This window comes from Phycodurus eques, chromosome 16 (genome assembly GCF_024500275.1).
Source record: "Phycodurus eques isolate BA_2022a chromosome 16, UOR_Pequ_1.1, whole genome shotgun sequence".
Taxonomy (NCBI): Eukaryota; Metazoa; Chordata; class Actinopteri; order Syngnathiformes; family Syngnathidae; genus Phycodurus; species Phycodurus eques.
The window spans coordinates 16,668,307-16,682,474 of NC_084540.1; the positions used below are offsets into that span (position 1 = coordinate 16,668,307).

The 14,168-nt window shown below is 44.9% G+C and overlaps 1 protein-coding gene across 4 annotated transcripts; it reads left to right on the forward strand.

Moving 5' to 3' along the window:
• The first annotated feature begins 115 nt into the window (after positions 1-115).
• On the forward strand, positions 116-14,048 carry tlk2 (tousled-like kinase 2). Of its 4 annotated transcripts, XR_009770014.1 has the most exons (22): positions 116-771; positions 1,757-1,839; positions 2,868-2,945; positions 3,033-3,102; positions 5,026-5,069; positions 5,173-5,271; positions 5,884-5,985; positions 6,088-6,180; positions 6,275-6,385; positions 6,483-6,619; positions 8,094-8,246; positions 8,339-8,405; positions 8,493-8,590; positions 8,687-8,768; positions 9,222-9,313; positions 9,400-9,489; positions 9,570-9,739; positions 11,158-11,296; positions 11,374-11,485; positions 11,971-12,078; positions 12,146-12,417; positions 13,826-14,048. XR_009770014.1 is itself a non-coding variant. In XM_061699698.1 (21 exons), the coding sequence occupies exons 2-21, from the start codon at positions 1,759-1,761 to the stop codon at positions 12,317-12,319; spliced, it is 2,100 nt and encodes a 699-aa protein (XP_061555682.1). In that variant the 5' UTR covers positions 116-771; positions 1,757-1,758; the 3' UTR covers positions 12,320-13,563. The 4 variants fall into 4 exon arrangements, 3 of the variants coding, with proteins under 3 accessions (XP_061555682.1, XP_061555683.1, XP_061555684.1); XM_061699698.1 differs by lacking the exon at positions 13,826-14,048 and having other exon boundaries at positions 12,146-13,563; XM_061699699.1 differs by lacking the exon at positions 13,826-14,048 and having other exon boundaries at positions 5,890-5,985; positions 12,146-13,563.
• The last annotated feature ends 120 nt before the right edge of the window (positions 14,049-14,168 follow it).

The window sequence follows — 14,168 nt, forward strand, 5'->3', positions numbered from 1 at the left end:
TTTACATCACTATATCCACTCATCCTGTGCTTTGATTGCACTGTGTGCAGGTATGCTATTGGTCCACACGAGATTTGCAGGCGCAACAACTCAGTACTTGACACAATCTCACGAGACATTATGAGGTTTCGGTGATTATTGTTTACATTGCACAAAAAAAAAAAAAAAAAAGAAGAAACGCCATGAGAACAGAACCGAATCGATCCGGATTCAAGTGAAACGGCAACTTTTCCGGAGAGCAATTTTGGATTCTATACGAGGAAGGAAAAAGACGTGCGGAGCCCAACTTTGTTTTGATCGTACTGGACCCGAAAAGCATCCCCGCCACAGGGGGAGGGAAAAAAAGTAGGGGTGAAGTGACGCCAGCTTTAAAGACATCATTTATACCTGGTGGAGAGCGGGGTGAAGTAATTCCAGGGTCGCCATCGTGTGGACGGGGAGTCGCGGTATCGCAACAGTTATGGTGCTCGGCGACGGGGACGTGAAGGGGATCCCCGCCTAAGCAGTGCTCAAAGGCGGGTCCGGGATACCCTCAGCTGCCGAGGCCTCCCGAGCGGAGGGGGCGGGGGGGGGGGGAATCCTTCGTCGGAATCCGCCCGTCATCCTTACCCCGAGTTTACCGCGCGACCCTCGCTTACAAGCGTCACGCGAGGCCCGAGGCTTTGGATGCGGCCTACCCCGGGAGGGACTGACGAGCACCGGGGGAAACAACGGGGACGCCACCCGGGGATTAACAGCAGGCTCGGAGGAGCAAGGAAAAGCTAGAGTGCAGTGAGTATCTCGCCCGGGGTTGTGGAGTGAAAGAATAGAGGTGAAAGATGCTACATTGAGTTGAGCGTCGTGGCAGCAACATCTTGACAGCACTTGAGAGATGCTTCTTTTATGACACACGAGCTAACGCTAGCCGGCTGCCTTCATCTCGTCTCTCGCGTCTCCATTAAACATTTTCACGGATATATTCACACACTGGCTCATTATTACCTTTGTTTGCCACGCTTGTTGGTATGCAACGCCGTAAAAAAAACTTAAAATTTTAATGCAATTCATAATTCGTGTTAGCGTCAGTGTTGCTATGCTAACGGGGGTGAGGGGGGGGGGGTCGTTTGTCAAGCCGGCTAACTATCTTGCTAGTCATTCCCAAGCGTCAACATTACTCTATTATTTAGTCACTTTCCGAGTTACTTAATCTCCTCTAAGAATTAAATTCCCCCACGAATATACCTGTGTGCTTAGTGTTGCACGAACGTATGCAAGCCATAGGTGAGTGTATGTCAGATAATAGTGATACTACACAGTAGTCTTCATCTTTATCGTCGTGATACTGTGGCCTTTAAATATATATATAATTAAATAAAAATAGATATACATATGTACTTCAACTGCTGTACATTAGCCTGGCAGCTGTCCTCTGCCTGTATGACCTTTGATATATAGCTTCAGCTGCATGCAACCTCGCCTCCAATTTTAATGTCAGGCAGTTATCACGTGATGATGCCATTTCTCCCTCTTTTTAAATAATAATTCCAAAGGCAGTGCTTCCACACATCAGGCCTCCAACGGCGATGCATACCCTGTATAGTTAAGAGTCAGTACAGAATAGATGGAAATATTTTAGTGTGACTCAGATGAACGATTATTATCCACAGCTGTGACTCATCCCAACCTATGTGTTGCGAAATAATGATCTTGCCGCTTGATCGTATGGGACCCCGGCGACGACGCCCCCTTCTTCATCTGTGCTCTCTTGTCTCTGCAGCCATGATGGAAGAACTGCACAGCCTGGACCCCCGGCGGCAGGAGCTGCTGGAGGCTCGCTTCACCGGGGTCGGTGTGGCTAAGGTCGGTGGAAGCCTCTTGCTCCTTAGGATTTTTGCCATGACATATCTCAGAGGTGTTGCTTTTTGTGGAGCGCTTCATATGTTTTTTTTGTTTGTTTGGGCTGCCGTGAGATGACTTCTCCCCCCTCACACATGATGTAGTGCTTGCATATGCAAGTGGCGGTGGCTGCCAAGAAGGCCACAGACAGGATGGGAGTGCAAAGGGGGGAGGGAAGTACGGATGAAGTCCGAGGAGAAAGGCTGAAATAGTTGTACACCTGGTGCGAGTGAGGCGGCCGTGGCGGTGTTGTTGACCCGTCTTCGCGGAAGGTGATTTTGGAACTGTTTCGGGAAGGAGACTTTGTGCCAGCAGCGGGCTGCATGCCAACCGTAGGCAGAGCTTCAGCCTGGAGCGTGGCATGGCTGCCGGCGCCGCAGAGAAAATGGCGGCCTGTTGCCACCCTGCTTAACTAGAGGTGCCGCATGTGATGATCAGGTGTATACTAATCAAAAGGAATAAGCCTTTTTGTGTTCTTTCCAAAAACGTCTTGATGTCACAATAAGCCTTATTTCTTGACCTTGATCTTCTTCACGTGGTTGGTCGTGAAAGACATACATTTTAAGTTTTGTGTGATTTAAATGCTGAGCAGTGGGCACTTTTTCTGTCAAAAGAAGTCTGATGAAATGCCCAATAATTCCCAGCAAAAATGGCTAACAATTTTTTTTTAAAGGTGACGGTGTAATACATCCTTGGCAGCATGCCTAATGTTGAGGGAGCCATTTTAGGGAGGGTTCAGTGAGAGAGCGCTCGTGTGCTCTGAATGGCAAAGTCGATCTCCCCCCACATTGGGCAGCGCCTGCGGAATTCTGATGTGATTCGTTTGAGCGACAAGCTGGCCGGGGAAGAGCAGAGGCATCACCCGGTCGCCCATAGCAACAAGGCAGCCTCAGCTTTTTACTTCCCACCAGTTTTTGCTCACAGCATCCAATTACAATGTGTTTCATTCAAATGAACACAAGTCAGAGTGATAAAATGACTTCTCTTCCAAGGGCTCGGGCCAAAGTCAGAATGAGTCGTCCAACCAGAGTCTGTGCAGCGTCGGCTCACTCAGCGACAAAGAGCTTGAGGTTAGTAAGTCGCTCCTTCTGTTCTCTTGTTACTGGTATGGATACATTGAATACACAAATTTAATGGACTCCCTTCACTCCCACCAGACACCAGAGAAAAAGGCAAATGACCAGAGGGTCCGGAAACGGAAAGCGGACCATTTTGATGGCAGCCAAGGTGAGGCTTCGTATTCCATCACACGAAAAGTGAACACACCCCTGATACTATTGCAGCTTTGTCTGATGTCAACCCAATAAATCAGTTCTAACTTACAATTAAATGAAAAAAAAAGAAAATCTATTAGTCGAATCTTGACAAGAGTTTCCAATAATTGCAGTCTATCAAAATGTTGATTCTGGTTGGAATGGCCACTTCAACCTAAGTACAATGCACTAATCGGATGATGGGTTCTGGAGAAATTGAGGTTTTATTTATTTATTTATTTTTGTGTGTTGGAAAGGGTTTTTGTGCAATATCGCCTACAGAACATTTGGTCAAAAACACCTTTAAATTGAGTATTTCTCAACTTATCTCCTTGACCCTTTGGTTTCGTCCGCTACTCGGGGAAACCCCTTCTTGGGATGACTGAGAAGTTTCAGTTAAAAATATCCACCAATGAGCTCGTATTAAGACAAAATTTCAAGTGGTTCTCCAAGTCAACGTGTCAAAATTACCATAATCATGATGTTTCAAATGGCGTCACTTACCTTAAAAACTCGACTTAAACAGAGCAAATGGAACATTATTCGTGAGAAGAGCAGTGTGGGCAGTAGAATAGGTCATGTACTTCAATAATCACCTGGTTTTTCCAGAATTTTCTTTATGGAGGATTTTAGAGACCTTTGAAGTGGTCATTCCATGTTTTTTAGAAAATTCCACAAAGACGGTGGCCACTTGTCACATTGCTACTATTAGGGGGTTGCAGACCCACAAAATGAATTAATAAGAGCATTTAGTCATGTTAGGTAAGGTTCTATCAGAACTTGACAATATTTGACCACTTTACCTTACAAAGGTGCTCCAAATATGGCACATTATGAGGGTGTGTCCTACGCACAGCGATTTTTCTGGTCGCCCCCCCCCCCACTGATTTTCTGTTGGATTTAGGTCTGCGCTCTCATTTTCTGGCTGTGAAGCTGTGCTGAAAAGTCTTGGCTTTCTAGACAAGTGTTTTCCTAAAGTTTATTGAGGCAAAGCACCTATTTTGCATTTAAAAAAATCTCAGGGCACACCACCAAAGAAAAATTAATACTAAAATTAGTACAGTGGAACCTCATTTCATGAACTTAAGTCGTTGACTTCAGGCGGTGGTGAGCACGCCAGAGGACCATGGCGCACCTCACCTCACCTCCAGCGGCGAGTAGGGCTCCCCCAGCCGCGGCACGCTCCCAGCGCCAGCAGCTGAAGCCCACCGGACGCCGGCGGAACTGTGGCACTTTCCAAGGCTTTGTTAATCGCGCCATCACTTGCACTTTTCACTTTCTTGGCAGCCATACTGAAGGTTAATGTTGAGCCGAAAAACTAAAATATACGCACCTGGATGTGAAATACAGAAAGCATGGAGCAAACATCATACAGGCTTGTGTGAGAGAAAGCACAACATACCGATCTGCATGGATGCCCTGTTTGCGAACTAAAGCAATTTTTAGTTTTACATTTTTTTTGAGAATTCGGTCCGTAAACACTGGCGTATCCCAATTGTGCGTTAGACTCGGGACGCTGTGCGGCTGTTGTGGCGTTCCCTGACGCCATTTTGCGGCGGTGAAACTGAAGCTTGTTCATACTTTGTATTTTGGCTCGCAACACAAAGCAAAGAAACCACCGAGCGACAGTATGTAACTCAGAAAACTTGGAATCTGTGCACTCGTAAGTCAAGGTACCACTGTTTTAGATGACCTTGTTTAAATTTACTCACAAACGTAGTGTGAATTCTGGGCCTGTTTAGTTCAACACAATGCCTATACAGTATTGTTTCAGGAATTGCAGAAAGACACACAGAGAATGTAAATAATTCTTTTCAGCGCGTGACTGCTGATGGTTGGAAATCACTGTTCTAGACAACGTGAACTGTCTCCTAACCATCTGAATCTTTCTTCTCAGGCAAAGCAGGAACAAGGGGACATAAAATTAGTGATTATTTTGAGGTGAGTGTCAAAAACCTCTCCTGTTGGGTTTACCAGGTTTCAACCTTTTCCCGCTCAAACGCTTTCCTGTCCCTCTTCTTCTCTTTTCCTTCTCGCTGTCAAGTTTGCGGGAGGCAGCGGTCCCGGTACGAGCCCTGCCAGGGGGATCCCACCAGTGGTCCGCTCTTCCCCGCAGCACTCCCTCTCCAACCCGCCAGTCACGGTGAGCGTCGCTGCACTGTCCTACGCTTTCCATTCTGACCTGCCGTTTCTATTCTTCCATACTTACCATGAGGTCTCACATTGGATTCTTTTGACATTTTTCCTACTATAGTTGCATGATAGTAGATCAACATTTCAACCCTTCCACTAAAACAAACGAGGTGCGTTCGAAGTGACAATAATGTGTCCTGCAATTTGCATTAGTTGTCGCCAATGTTTGTATTTTTATTGGGCGATGAACGTACACTTATGTAAACAGTTACAGCATAGGCATTACCGCCACATTGAACGGCGCATTACAGTTACGTTGGTGACTCAGCCAATGAGTGTATTACTTGTGACATTGTCACATGGGTTACGCAGCCAATCAGGTGCTTAAGTACCGTAACAAGTGAAGTGAGCGCTATAGCAGCCTGATTTTTAGTTTATTTATTACTTATTGTTGTGCCTTGACCAATGTCAGCTGCCGGGCCAGGTATAGTTGGCAGCGGGACAACAATGGTCCGCGGGCCGCTAGTTGCCGACCTCTGACGTATGGTGACGCGGGAATTTTACTGCTGGAATAAGCACCACAAAAAAGCCGAATAAAGAGTGTGTTTTTTCTGTTTCCAAGGTACAGCAGGGAAGCCCGTCGTCGGTAGGCTCGGCCAACACGGAGCACTCATCGTGCTCTCTGAAACCCGTCGCCCTTTACCTGCTGCACAAAGCCACACAGGTACTGCCTAAGACCCTCACATTAATTAACATCCTACTACTTGATTCTCCTCTATTAACAAAGCACCCATGTTTTTTTTGTTTTTTTTTCCCTCTAATGTAGTCTGACCTTACTATAGAGAGGCTAATCGCGATGGAGAACAACAAGAACTCCGACCTGGAGAAGAAGGAGGGACGCATCGACGATTTGCTGCGGGTACTAATAATTTTATCACATCATATCCCTCTCACTGGAAATGACTCGCACGTTCCTTTATAGACCTCAGCTTCGGCTTTTTTGTGTGCTCCAGGCTAACTGTGACCTGCGAAGACAGATCGACGAGCAGCAGAGGATGCTGGAGCGATATAAGGAGCGCTTGAATAAGTGTGTGACCATGTCCAAGAAGCTGCTGATTGAAAAAGTACATATCTGCTTATCTACACCACTCGCTTCCTTCCCTCCATGGCTTCTCACTGGGGACTTGTGATTGATCGCTCTGTGTTTGGTTCCTGTCGCAGTCCAAGCAGGAGAAGATGGCGTGCCGCGACAAAAGCATGCAGGACCGGCTACGGCTGGGTCACTTCACCACTGTCCGACACGGAGCGTCTTTCACCGAGCAGTGGACGGACGGCTACGCCTTCCAGAACCTCATCAAGTAAGCAACACTATGCGATTAGAACCACGCTAGGCTAATGTGTGAGAAGAGTATCATTAAGGGACGTCCAGCTCAATGTTCACAATAAACTCACAAATGTGCTGAATGAAAGTCGTACATGAGTACACAACCTGAAAAACTGGGCCTAGGTTTGCTTCGTTTAATAACTTAAATACATTCTGGTATGCAGTAGCAGGTAGAAAGACCTTCAAACACATCAAAACAAGCACACTGTCTATATGTATAGTCACTGGTCAGAGGAAATAGTTAAGACAATTAGGTCTTGCTAAGAATTAGGAATGCACTGATGCCACTTCTTTTGGACCGAGTACAAGCGCTTACATTTGTACGCCTATGCCGACTACCGATACTTGATGATGCCATTACGCCTTGCGATTGTGATGAAAATGTTTTATTTTAATCAGATTTTGTTCAAAACCGATCTTTTCTTGAACATAGCATGTTTAAAGGCCTCTTTATACTCCCGCGCGGCCGACAACGCCTGCATTGCATCACGTGACCGACGATTTGGCCCGCGCGGCCCGCTGCGTAGCTTGACGCGCACATGGCAAAAATTGTTGTTGCGCGTAGAACGCCCCTCAGATCATCTTTCGTGATTGGTCTGTTTTAGTCACACGGTGTGATGACGTACTCGCCGTGCCCCTTGGTTCTACATACCATCTATGCCGCCAGCTTCTTGATCAATTTTGCAGCATAATTAAACGTATCATCTGGTCATCTAGGTCCAGACACTGTTCCACGGTCGCCATTGTTGTTGCTTTGTTCCTTGTTACTGAAAGGAAAGTAAAAACGGCTGCCCAAAAAAATGCAAAGGAAACTCCACCCTGTGGTGTCCTAGCCAATAACAACACCCCCAACTTGGAGGTTAACTGGAGTACATTTTCAAAATTGCGCGCGTGGGTTGTCCTCAAGTATAAAGGCAAACAGGACAGACACAGTGACGTCAGCGCGGTCGCCTCCCGCGCGAGTATAAAGAAGCCTTAACTCAAATGCAACACTTTTTAGAGTAACAACTAGCAGAATAAACCCCATATTACAAAGCACAATAAAACAAAATGAATCAATACAGCTGTGATTGTAAAGTATGTTAACGAAAGCATTCCAAGGAAAATTACTTTACTAAAATTACTTTATAATTACTGCGATTGGCTGGCAACCAGTTCAGGGTGTACCCCGCCTCCTGCCCGATGACAGCTGGGATAGGCTCCAGCACGGCCGCGACCCTAGTGAGGATAAGCGGCTCAGAAAATGGATGGATGGATACTCATATATATCTAAATGAAAAAAATATCTAAACTTTCTCCATGACATGCGCGCACTCACGGCTGACCACGACGCCCTCTAAAGCGGGAAAGCCAGTAGACTAGCTGAAGGGAAAAAAGCACAAATGGACAAATGGTCCTTTTTCGATAATATATGCCATTTACGGTCTGTGTCTCGCTCTCCTTCCCAGACAACAGGAGCGCATCAACTCGCAGCGAGAAGACATCGAGAGGCAACGCAAGTTGCTGGCAAAGCGCAAGCCGCCTTCCATGGCCCAGACGCCGCCGCCCAACCTGGAGCAGAACAAACGCAAGAGCAAAGCCAATGGCACAGAGAATGAAGCGTAAGAAAATGCTGTTCTTTTTTTTAAATAAATTGATGGATCTTCCCTTTTTTGTATTTCAACTTTTTCTGGCTCTTGTTTTGTTCTTACAGGTTATCACAGGCAGAGTACCACGAGCAAGAGGAAATCTTCAAGTTAAGATTGGGGCATCTAAAGAAGGTAATGCTCAACTCGTGTTATATTCTAGCTATGCAAACTGGCATGGACGAGGGCACGCTGACGCCTCTTTTTGTCGTTTTTTCGCAGGAGGAGGCCGAGATCCAGGCGGAACTGGAGAGGTTGGAGCGAGTCCGCAACCTGCACATTCGCGAGCTGAAAAGAATCCATAACGAAGATAACTCCCAGTAGGATTCTTCAGCGTGACGTCCTTTTTTAAAAAATATTTATTTAGATTAGCCTTGTCTGTTGCTACAATACTCACCTTCCTTTTCTGGTTACAGATTCAAAGATCACCCAACGCTAAACGACCGATACCTGCTTCTCCATTTACTCGGACGCGGTGGTTTCAGCGAAGTTTACAAGGTGAGCGAGCGTGTCATTAAGATGATGAGTTTGCACTTGAGACTGTGTGGAATCTGTCAACCACTAGACCACCACACCTCTGTCTCCAAAGCAGGAAGGGAAGCAAATTAACAATAAAGTGGACCCCACATAATCGTGGTTGTGCTGAATTGTTTGTCTCCCCCCCATTTTTTTGTGTTTATTCTTTTGGGGGGAGACCAACCCCAAAAACACTTTTTGATGGTTTATCTTTATTAACTGAATTCTTATGAGGTATGACATAAGGTAACCATTGATGTCTCATGCAACTCTTGAACTATACCTGTCCTCAAAATTCGGTTGAATATTTTTATTTTTGGACTTAAAAAAAAGATTCCATCGTACGAGCTGTTCTCAGAACCCCTCCTTATTAAAGTATAAATTAGGACCTGGGTCTCAACTAAAAGTTTCTCCTAACTAAACTTCCTCTTTCAGGCCTTTGATTTAACAGAGCAAAGGTACGTGGCGGTCAAAATCCACCAGCTCAACAAAAACTGGAGGGACGAGAAAAAGGAAAACTACCACAAGTGAGTGATGCGCAACCACCACTCATTCCACCAACCACATGCCTCCATGTGTATCATGTGACCCGTCATGTGTCTGTTTGTTGCAGACACGCATGCAGAGAATATAGAATCCACAAAGAGCTTGACCACCCGCGAATAGTTAAACTCTACGACTACTTCTCGCTCGACACGGACTCGTAAGTCACTCCTTTTGCTTCCAAAGATGCAATTGTTAATTTTGAGGAGTTTTATCTTTATCCGGCCCATTTGTTGGCAGGTTTTGCACAGTTCTGGAGTACTGCGAGGGCAACGACCTGGACTTCTACTTGAAACAGCACAAGCTGATGTCCGAGAAGGAGGGTCGCTCTATCATCATGCAGATTGTTAACGCCCTCAAGTACCTCAACGAGATCCGGCCGCCCATCATCCACTACGACCTTAAACCCGGTGGGTGTTACTTCCCCCTCGTGACTCAACGTTCTCAGCAGTGCCATTAGTGTAGCTACTGTTTTTTGTTTGTTTGCTTTTATGTCCAAGGAAGCAGCATCATAGATTTCATCAGGGACAGAGTTCTCCCGCCAATAGATGCTGCTTGAGGTTTTTTTTTATTTTTTTTTTATTTATTTATTTATTTTTTTTTTTTTTTTCTTCTCTCCCCCCGGTAAGCAGCATTACAGATTTTAGTCGGGAGGGAAATCTCTCCCGACTAAAATCTCTGATACTGCGTGAGGATTTTTTTTTTATGTCAATGAAAGCAGCATTACAGATTTTGGTGGTGAGAGAGTTCCAGACATTGGGGAACTACCTTACTACTAAAATCTGTGATGTTACTTGAGTTTTTTTTTTTTTTTTTTTTTTTTTTTGCGCAAAATGTACTGGGAAGCAATGTCACAGATTTTATTTGGGAAGAGTTCCGCCACATCTAGATGCTGTTTGATGAGTTAAAAAAAAATAATAATGTCCAGGCAAGCAGCACTACAGCTTTTATAATAGAGAGATAATTCCATTCATGCAAACACACATTAGTAACTGGAATACACGCACACACTATTTTTATGGGCTACATGCACGAAACACAGTGACATCATATCCATTGCGGATAAAACAATTTAGTTAACATTATATCAAAATATGAAAGCCATGTGTTTTCATAGCATCACATAAACAGCGCCAAGGCTTAAAGTTTAGTTTTCTTTTTCCTAAAGCGACACAAACAATACCATGAACATTGTTGTGTTTCACTGTGGACATCGTCATCCAAATTTAACGTTTTAAGTGGTGGAAAGTGGGGATGGGCGACTGTGGGGAAAAAATAATCGTCACGATTATTTTGATTGACATTAAAATCGTGTTTAATAAACGTTATTCATTGATTTCAAAATCTCGTATTATTCAATGACCAAAACTCAACTTGAAATATAACACTAAAGAACAACCACAAAATAAATTTAAATTATAATAATAGTGACTAAAAAAGCAAGATACAGTATGAAAATCAACACCTGCTGTTACTGTTGTGTGCACCTTGGCCTCTGAGGAGTAGTGTGGTGCATGAATGGAGATATACTCAGATTAAGAAAAAAGTAAGAAGAAAAATACAGTTTAACACGATCTATGTCTGTCGTGGTTCGGTTTGGCAAGACACATTTAGCTATTCCTCGATAGTCATTTTTTTTAAAGCGGAAAAGACAGCCGTATTTCTGGCAACGCGGAAGATGACGTGCAAACTAAAGACCCCATTATCCCTTGAAATTCTGTTAAGCTTCATTGGGTCCAATTAAAGGCGAACTATTAATTATGTAATCGAATTTATTATTATAGTTGGTGTTATAATTAGCGTTTAAATGCCAAATAATCCCATTCAGGCAATATCCTGCTTGTGAACGGTACGGCGTGCGGCGAGATCAAGATCACGGACTTCGGCCTGTCCAAGATTATGGATGACGACAGCTACAACTCTGTCGACGGCATGGAGCTCACCTCGCAGGGAGCCGGCACATACTGGTGAGGTGACGGCCCAAGGACATGAAAATTGACTTTTCTTTCTTTTTATTCTGTTCTCATGCCGTCTTCACCTTCAGGTACCTGCCACCCGAGTGCTTTGTAGTCGGAAAAGAGCCGCCCAAAATCTCCAACAAGGTGGACGTGTGGTCCGTGGGAGTCATTTTCTACCAGTGCTTGTATGGCCGCAAGGTAAGGAACACAATTCAACACGAAACCTTAGTTTTCAAATGACGTTTGTTATGATTAGTGCAAATCTGTCATATCACTGGTAAAATATTGCAGTATCCTATCATGGTATATACTGTGGTTTCCTCCCTTTGAAAGGAAATTGTAGTACTTCATCATTACAAGCCTAAATTATATTTAGTCGATTATTCCCATTTGGCCAGGTCTAAACAGTAGTAGCGAAGCTCCCTTTTGACTAGTTATAATTTTAAATGTATTTTTGGGCCCATTTAAAAGGCTCGCGAGGCGGCACCCTCTGGCCCGTCATAGACGTGCAGCAAGGCTGCCTTTGGGCCAGTCATAAACGTAGCGCCGCTCCCTTTCGCCCAGTCATGAATGGCAGCAACTCATGGTGACAACAAGATTGGCAATTTAACACCAAGACTGACGTTTAACGGAACAGCTTGCCAAATAGTGAGACCACACTTTTCCTTTTCTTTTCTGTGAAGCCTTTCGGCCACAACCAGTCTCAGCAGGACATCCTGCAGGAGAACACTATCCTGAAGGCCACAGACGTGCAGTTCCCGCCCAAACCAGTTGTCACTCCGGAAGCCAAGGTAAGGAAGATTTCCTCTCCTTGGTTTTCGTTTTTATCTTCACATTTTGGCACTTGTGCTCCGGCAGGCATTCATCCGGCGCTGTTTAGTGTACCGAAAGGAGGACCGCATCGACGTGCACCAGCTATCCAACGACCCTTTCCTCATGCCGCACATCCGCAAGTCTGTGGCATCCTCTGGCAACTCTGCCATGGCGGTGGCCTCCACGTCTAGCTCCTCCAACAGCAGCGCCTCCAACTGAGACCCCCTACCCCACCATCACCACGACACAGCCTCCTTCTCATAGCATCCATCTTGAGGAGGAAAAGACAACTTGTCCTCACCTGTCCACTGCTGGTGGTAGGCGTCAAAGCCCACCTTCGCTCCTGGGCTTTGGCGTTTCGGGGTTTTCTGCTGAAAAAACAAAACAAAAAAAAGTATCCTTATGCTTCAGCTTGGCCATAAGGACGAGACTGTTTTGTCCACTCCCTTGCTCGCAAACCCATGCTTGAGCCCTCTCTGGTGGACATTTTTTGCATTACAAGTCAGCCCCCCCCCCCACCGGCACAGCATAGAAGTCCCAGAATTTGTGTGTTTGTGTATGCGCGATGAGAGGAGGCCATTACACACACGCCTTCTCTCTGCCATCCCCCCGTCAGCCCTGTGACCAAAGCTTTTAACCAGATGGTGGCGCTGTTTCTCCTCGGTTCTCCACAGAAATGCTTGACATGGAGTGGAAGCACTGAGGAACGCCCCCCGCCCACCTCCACGCGACCCTCATCTCCTTTGACATTTTTGGGAAGAGCAAAACCATTTTTAAGGAGAAAACATTTTTTGTTTTTCCTCAAGTTGCCTTTAATTAGAGCTTACTGTTTTGTTGACCTGCTCTCCTTCTACCCCCCCATTCTCTTCCCCTCACGAACACACATATTTATTTAGTTATGTTTGAATTCAATTTCTGGCCATTTTAAAATGAAAGGAACTTATTGACCTTCCAGTACTTTTCTTGCGGGGGGGGGGTTGGGTTTGAGCCTGAGCCGGACGTTGCATAAACCATTAAAAACTATTGTTTCAAACATGTGCTGCAACTTTATTAATTTATTTGTCTGACTTAAACAAAACAGTGTTTACCCTAATATAACGACACGATGCTTGTGAAATGCTGTATTTAAATATCGTGTCTATTGAGTTTTAAATATGCAGGAAGAAGTTGGGGGACTGGGGGGTAGTTTTGGGAATAATATTAATGAGTGATATGTCGCCTTCCTAAGAGGACCACCGAGGATCTGTGCAAATGTTGCTTAGTAGGTGGTATCCGGTTAATCCGGCCATGTCTGTTTTGCTCTAACTATCCTGATGTCGCCTTCGAGGACAGTCTGAAATCAGCTTTCCTCGCAAATCGACTGAGTGATAGCTCCAAATGTCCTCACACGTTTGTTGGGCGGGGGCTGTCCACTGTAATACTAGTGCCGCTTATTCAGTCATGGAATGAATTAAACTCGTATCTCAAGGCACCACTCTACTGCAGTACTTTTAAAATACTTTTTTAAGGAAAACGTAGCAGTATGAGAATTGTGTAGTTTTTTTTTTTTTTTTTTTTACATTAAAACATTTTAATGTAAAAAAATTACAATAAAATATTAAACATATATAGTAACGGTGTTGGACGACCATAAAGTGATATGTTTGTTTGTTTGTTTTTCCAGACAAAAAAAAACGTTTTCTGAGAAAAGTCATTTATTTAGGAAAATTGTCTGTCTGTTTACAGGCACCTCTGTTAACATCAATGATGAGACCAGTCTACATCCGGGACGAGACGAGTCGGTCAGAAAATTAGAAACGGCTCTCACGGTGAGGTACAATGCAACCCTACTACAAAACACAACTGCAATAATCGTACCAGAAATGAACATTCCTATATAAAGACAGAGTCGTTCGAAGATCGGATGTCACGAAAACGCTGCGCGCAGGTTCCGAGTTAGGAAGTGTCCGGCGAGTTGCGGCTTCTCAGGGCGGCCACTGGGGGTCCTCAGGCCTTATTTTGGGAGCCACGAAAACGCGCACACACAAAATTGACGCAACTCCATTCATTTGCTCGCGTGAGGGAAGCA

Excerpts from the sequence above, each read along its gene's own strand:
- tlk2 (XM_061699698.1), top strand. The coding sequence starts at position 1,759 with ATGATGGAAGAACTGCACAGCCTGGACCCCCGGCGGCAGGAGCTGCTG. Across the intron at positions 8,247-8,338 it reads AATGGCACAGAGAATGAAGC|GTTATCACAGGCAGAGTACC; the intron begins GTAAGAAAATGC and ends TTGTTCTTACAG. Across the intron at positions 11,297-11,373 it reads CAGGGAGCCGGCACATACTG|GTACCTGCCACCCGAGTGCT; the intron begins GTGAGGTGACGG and ends CTTCACCTTCAG.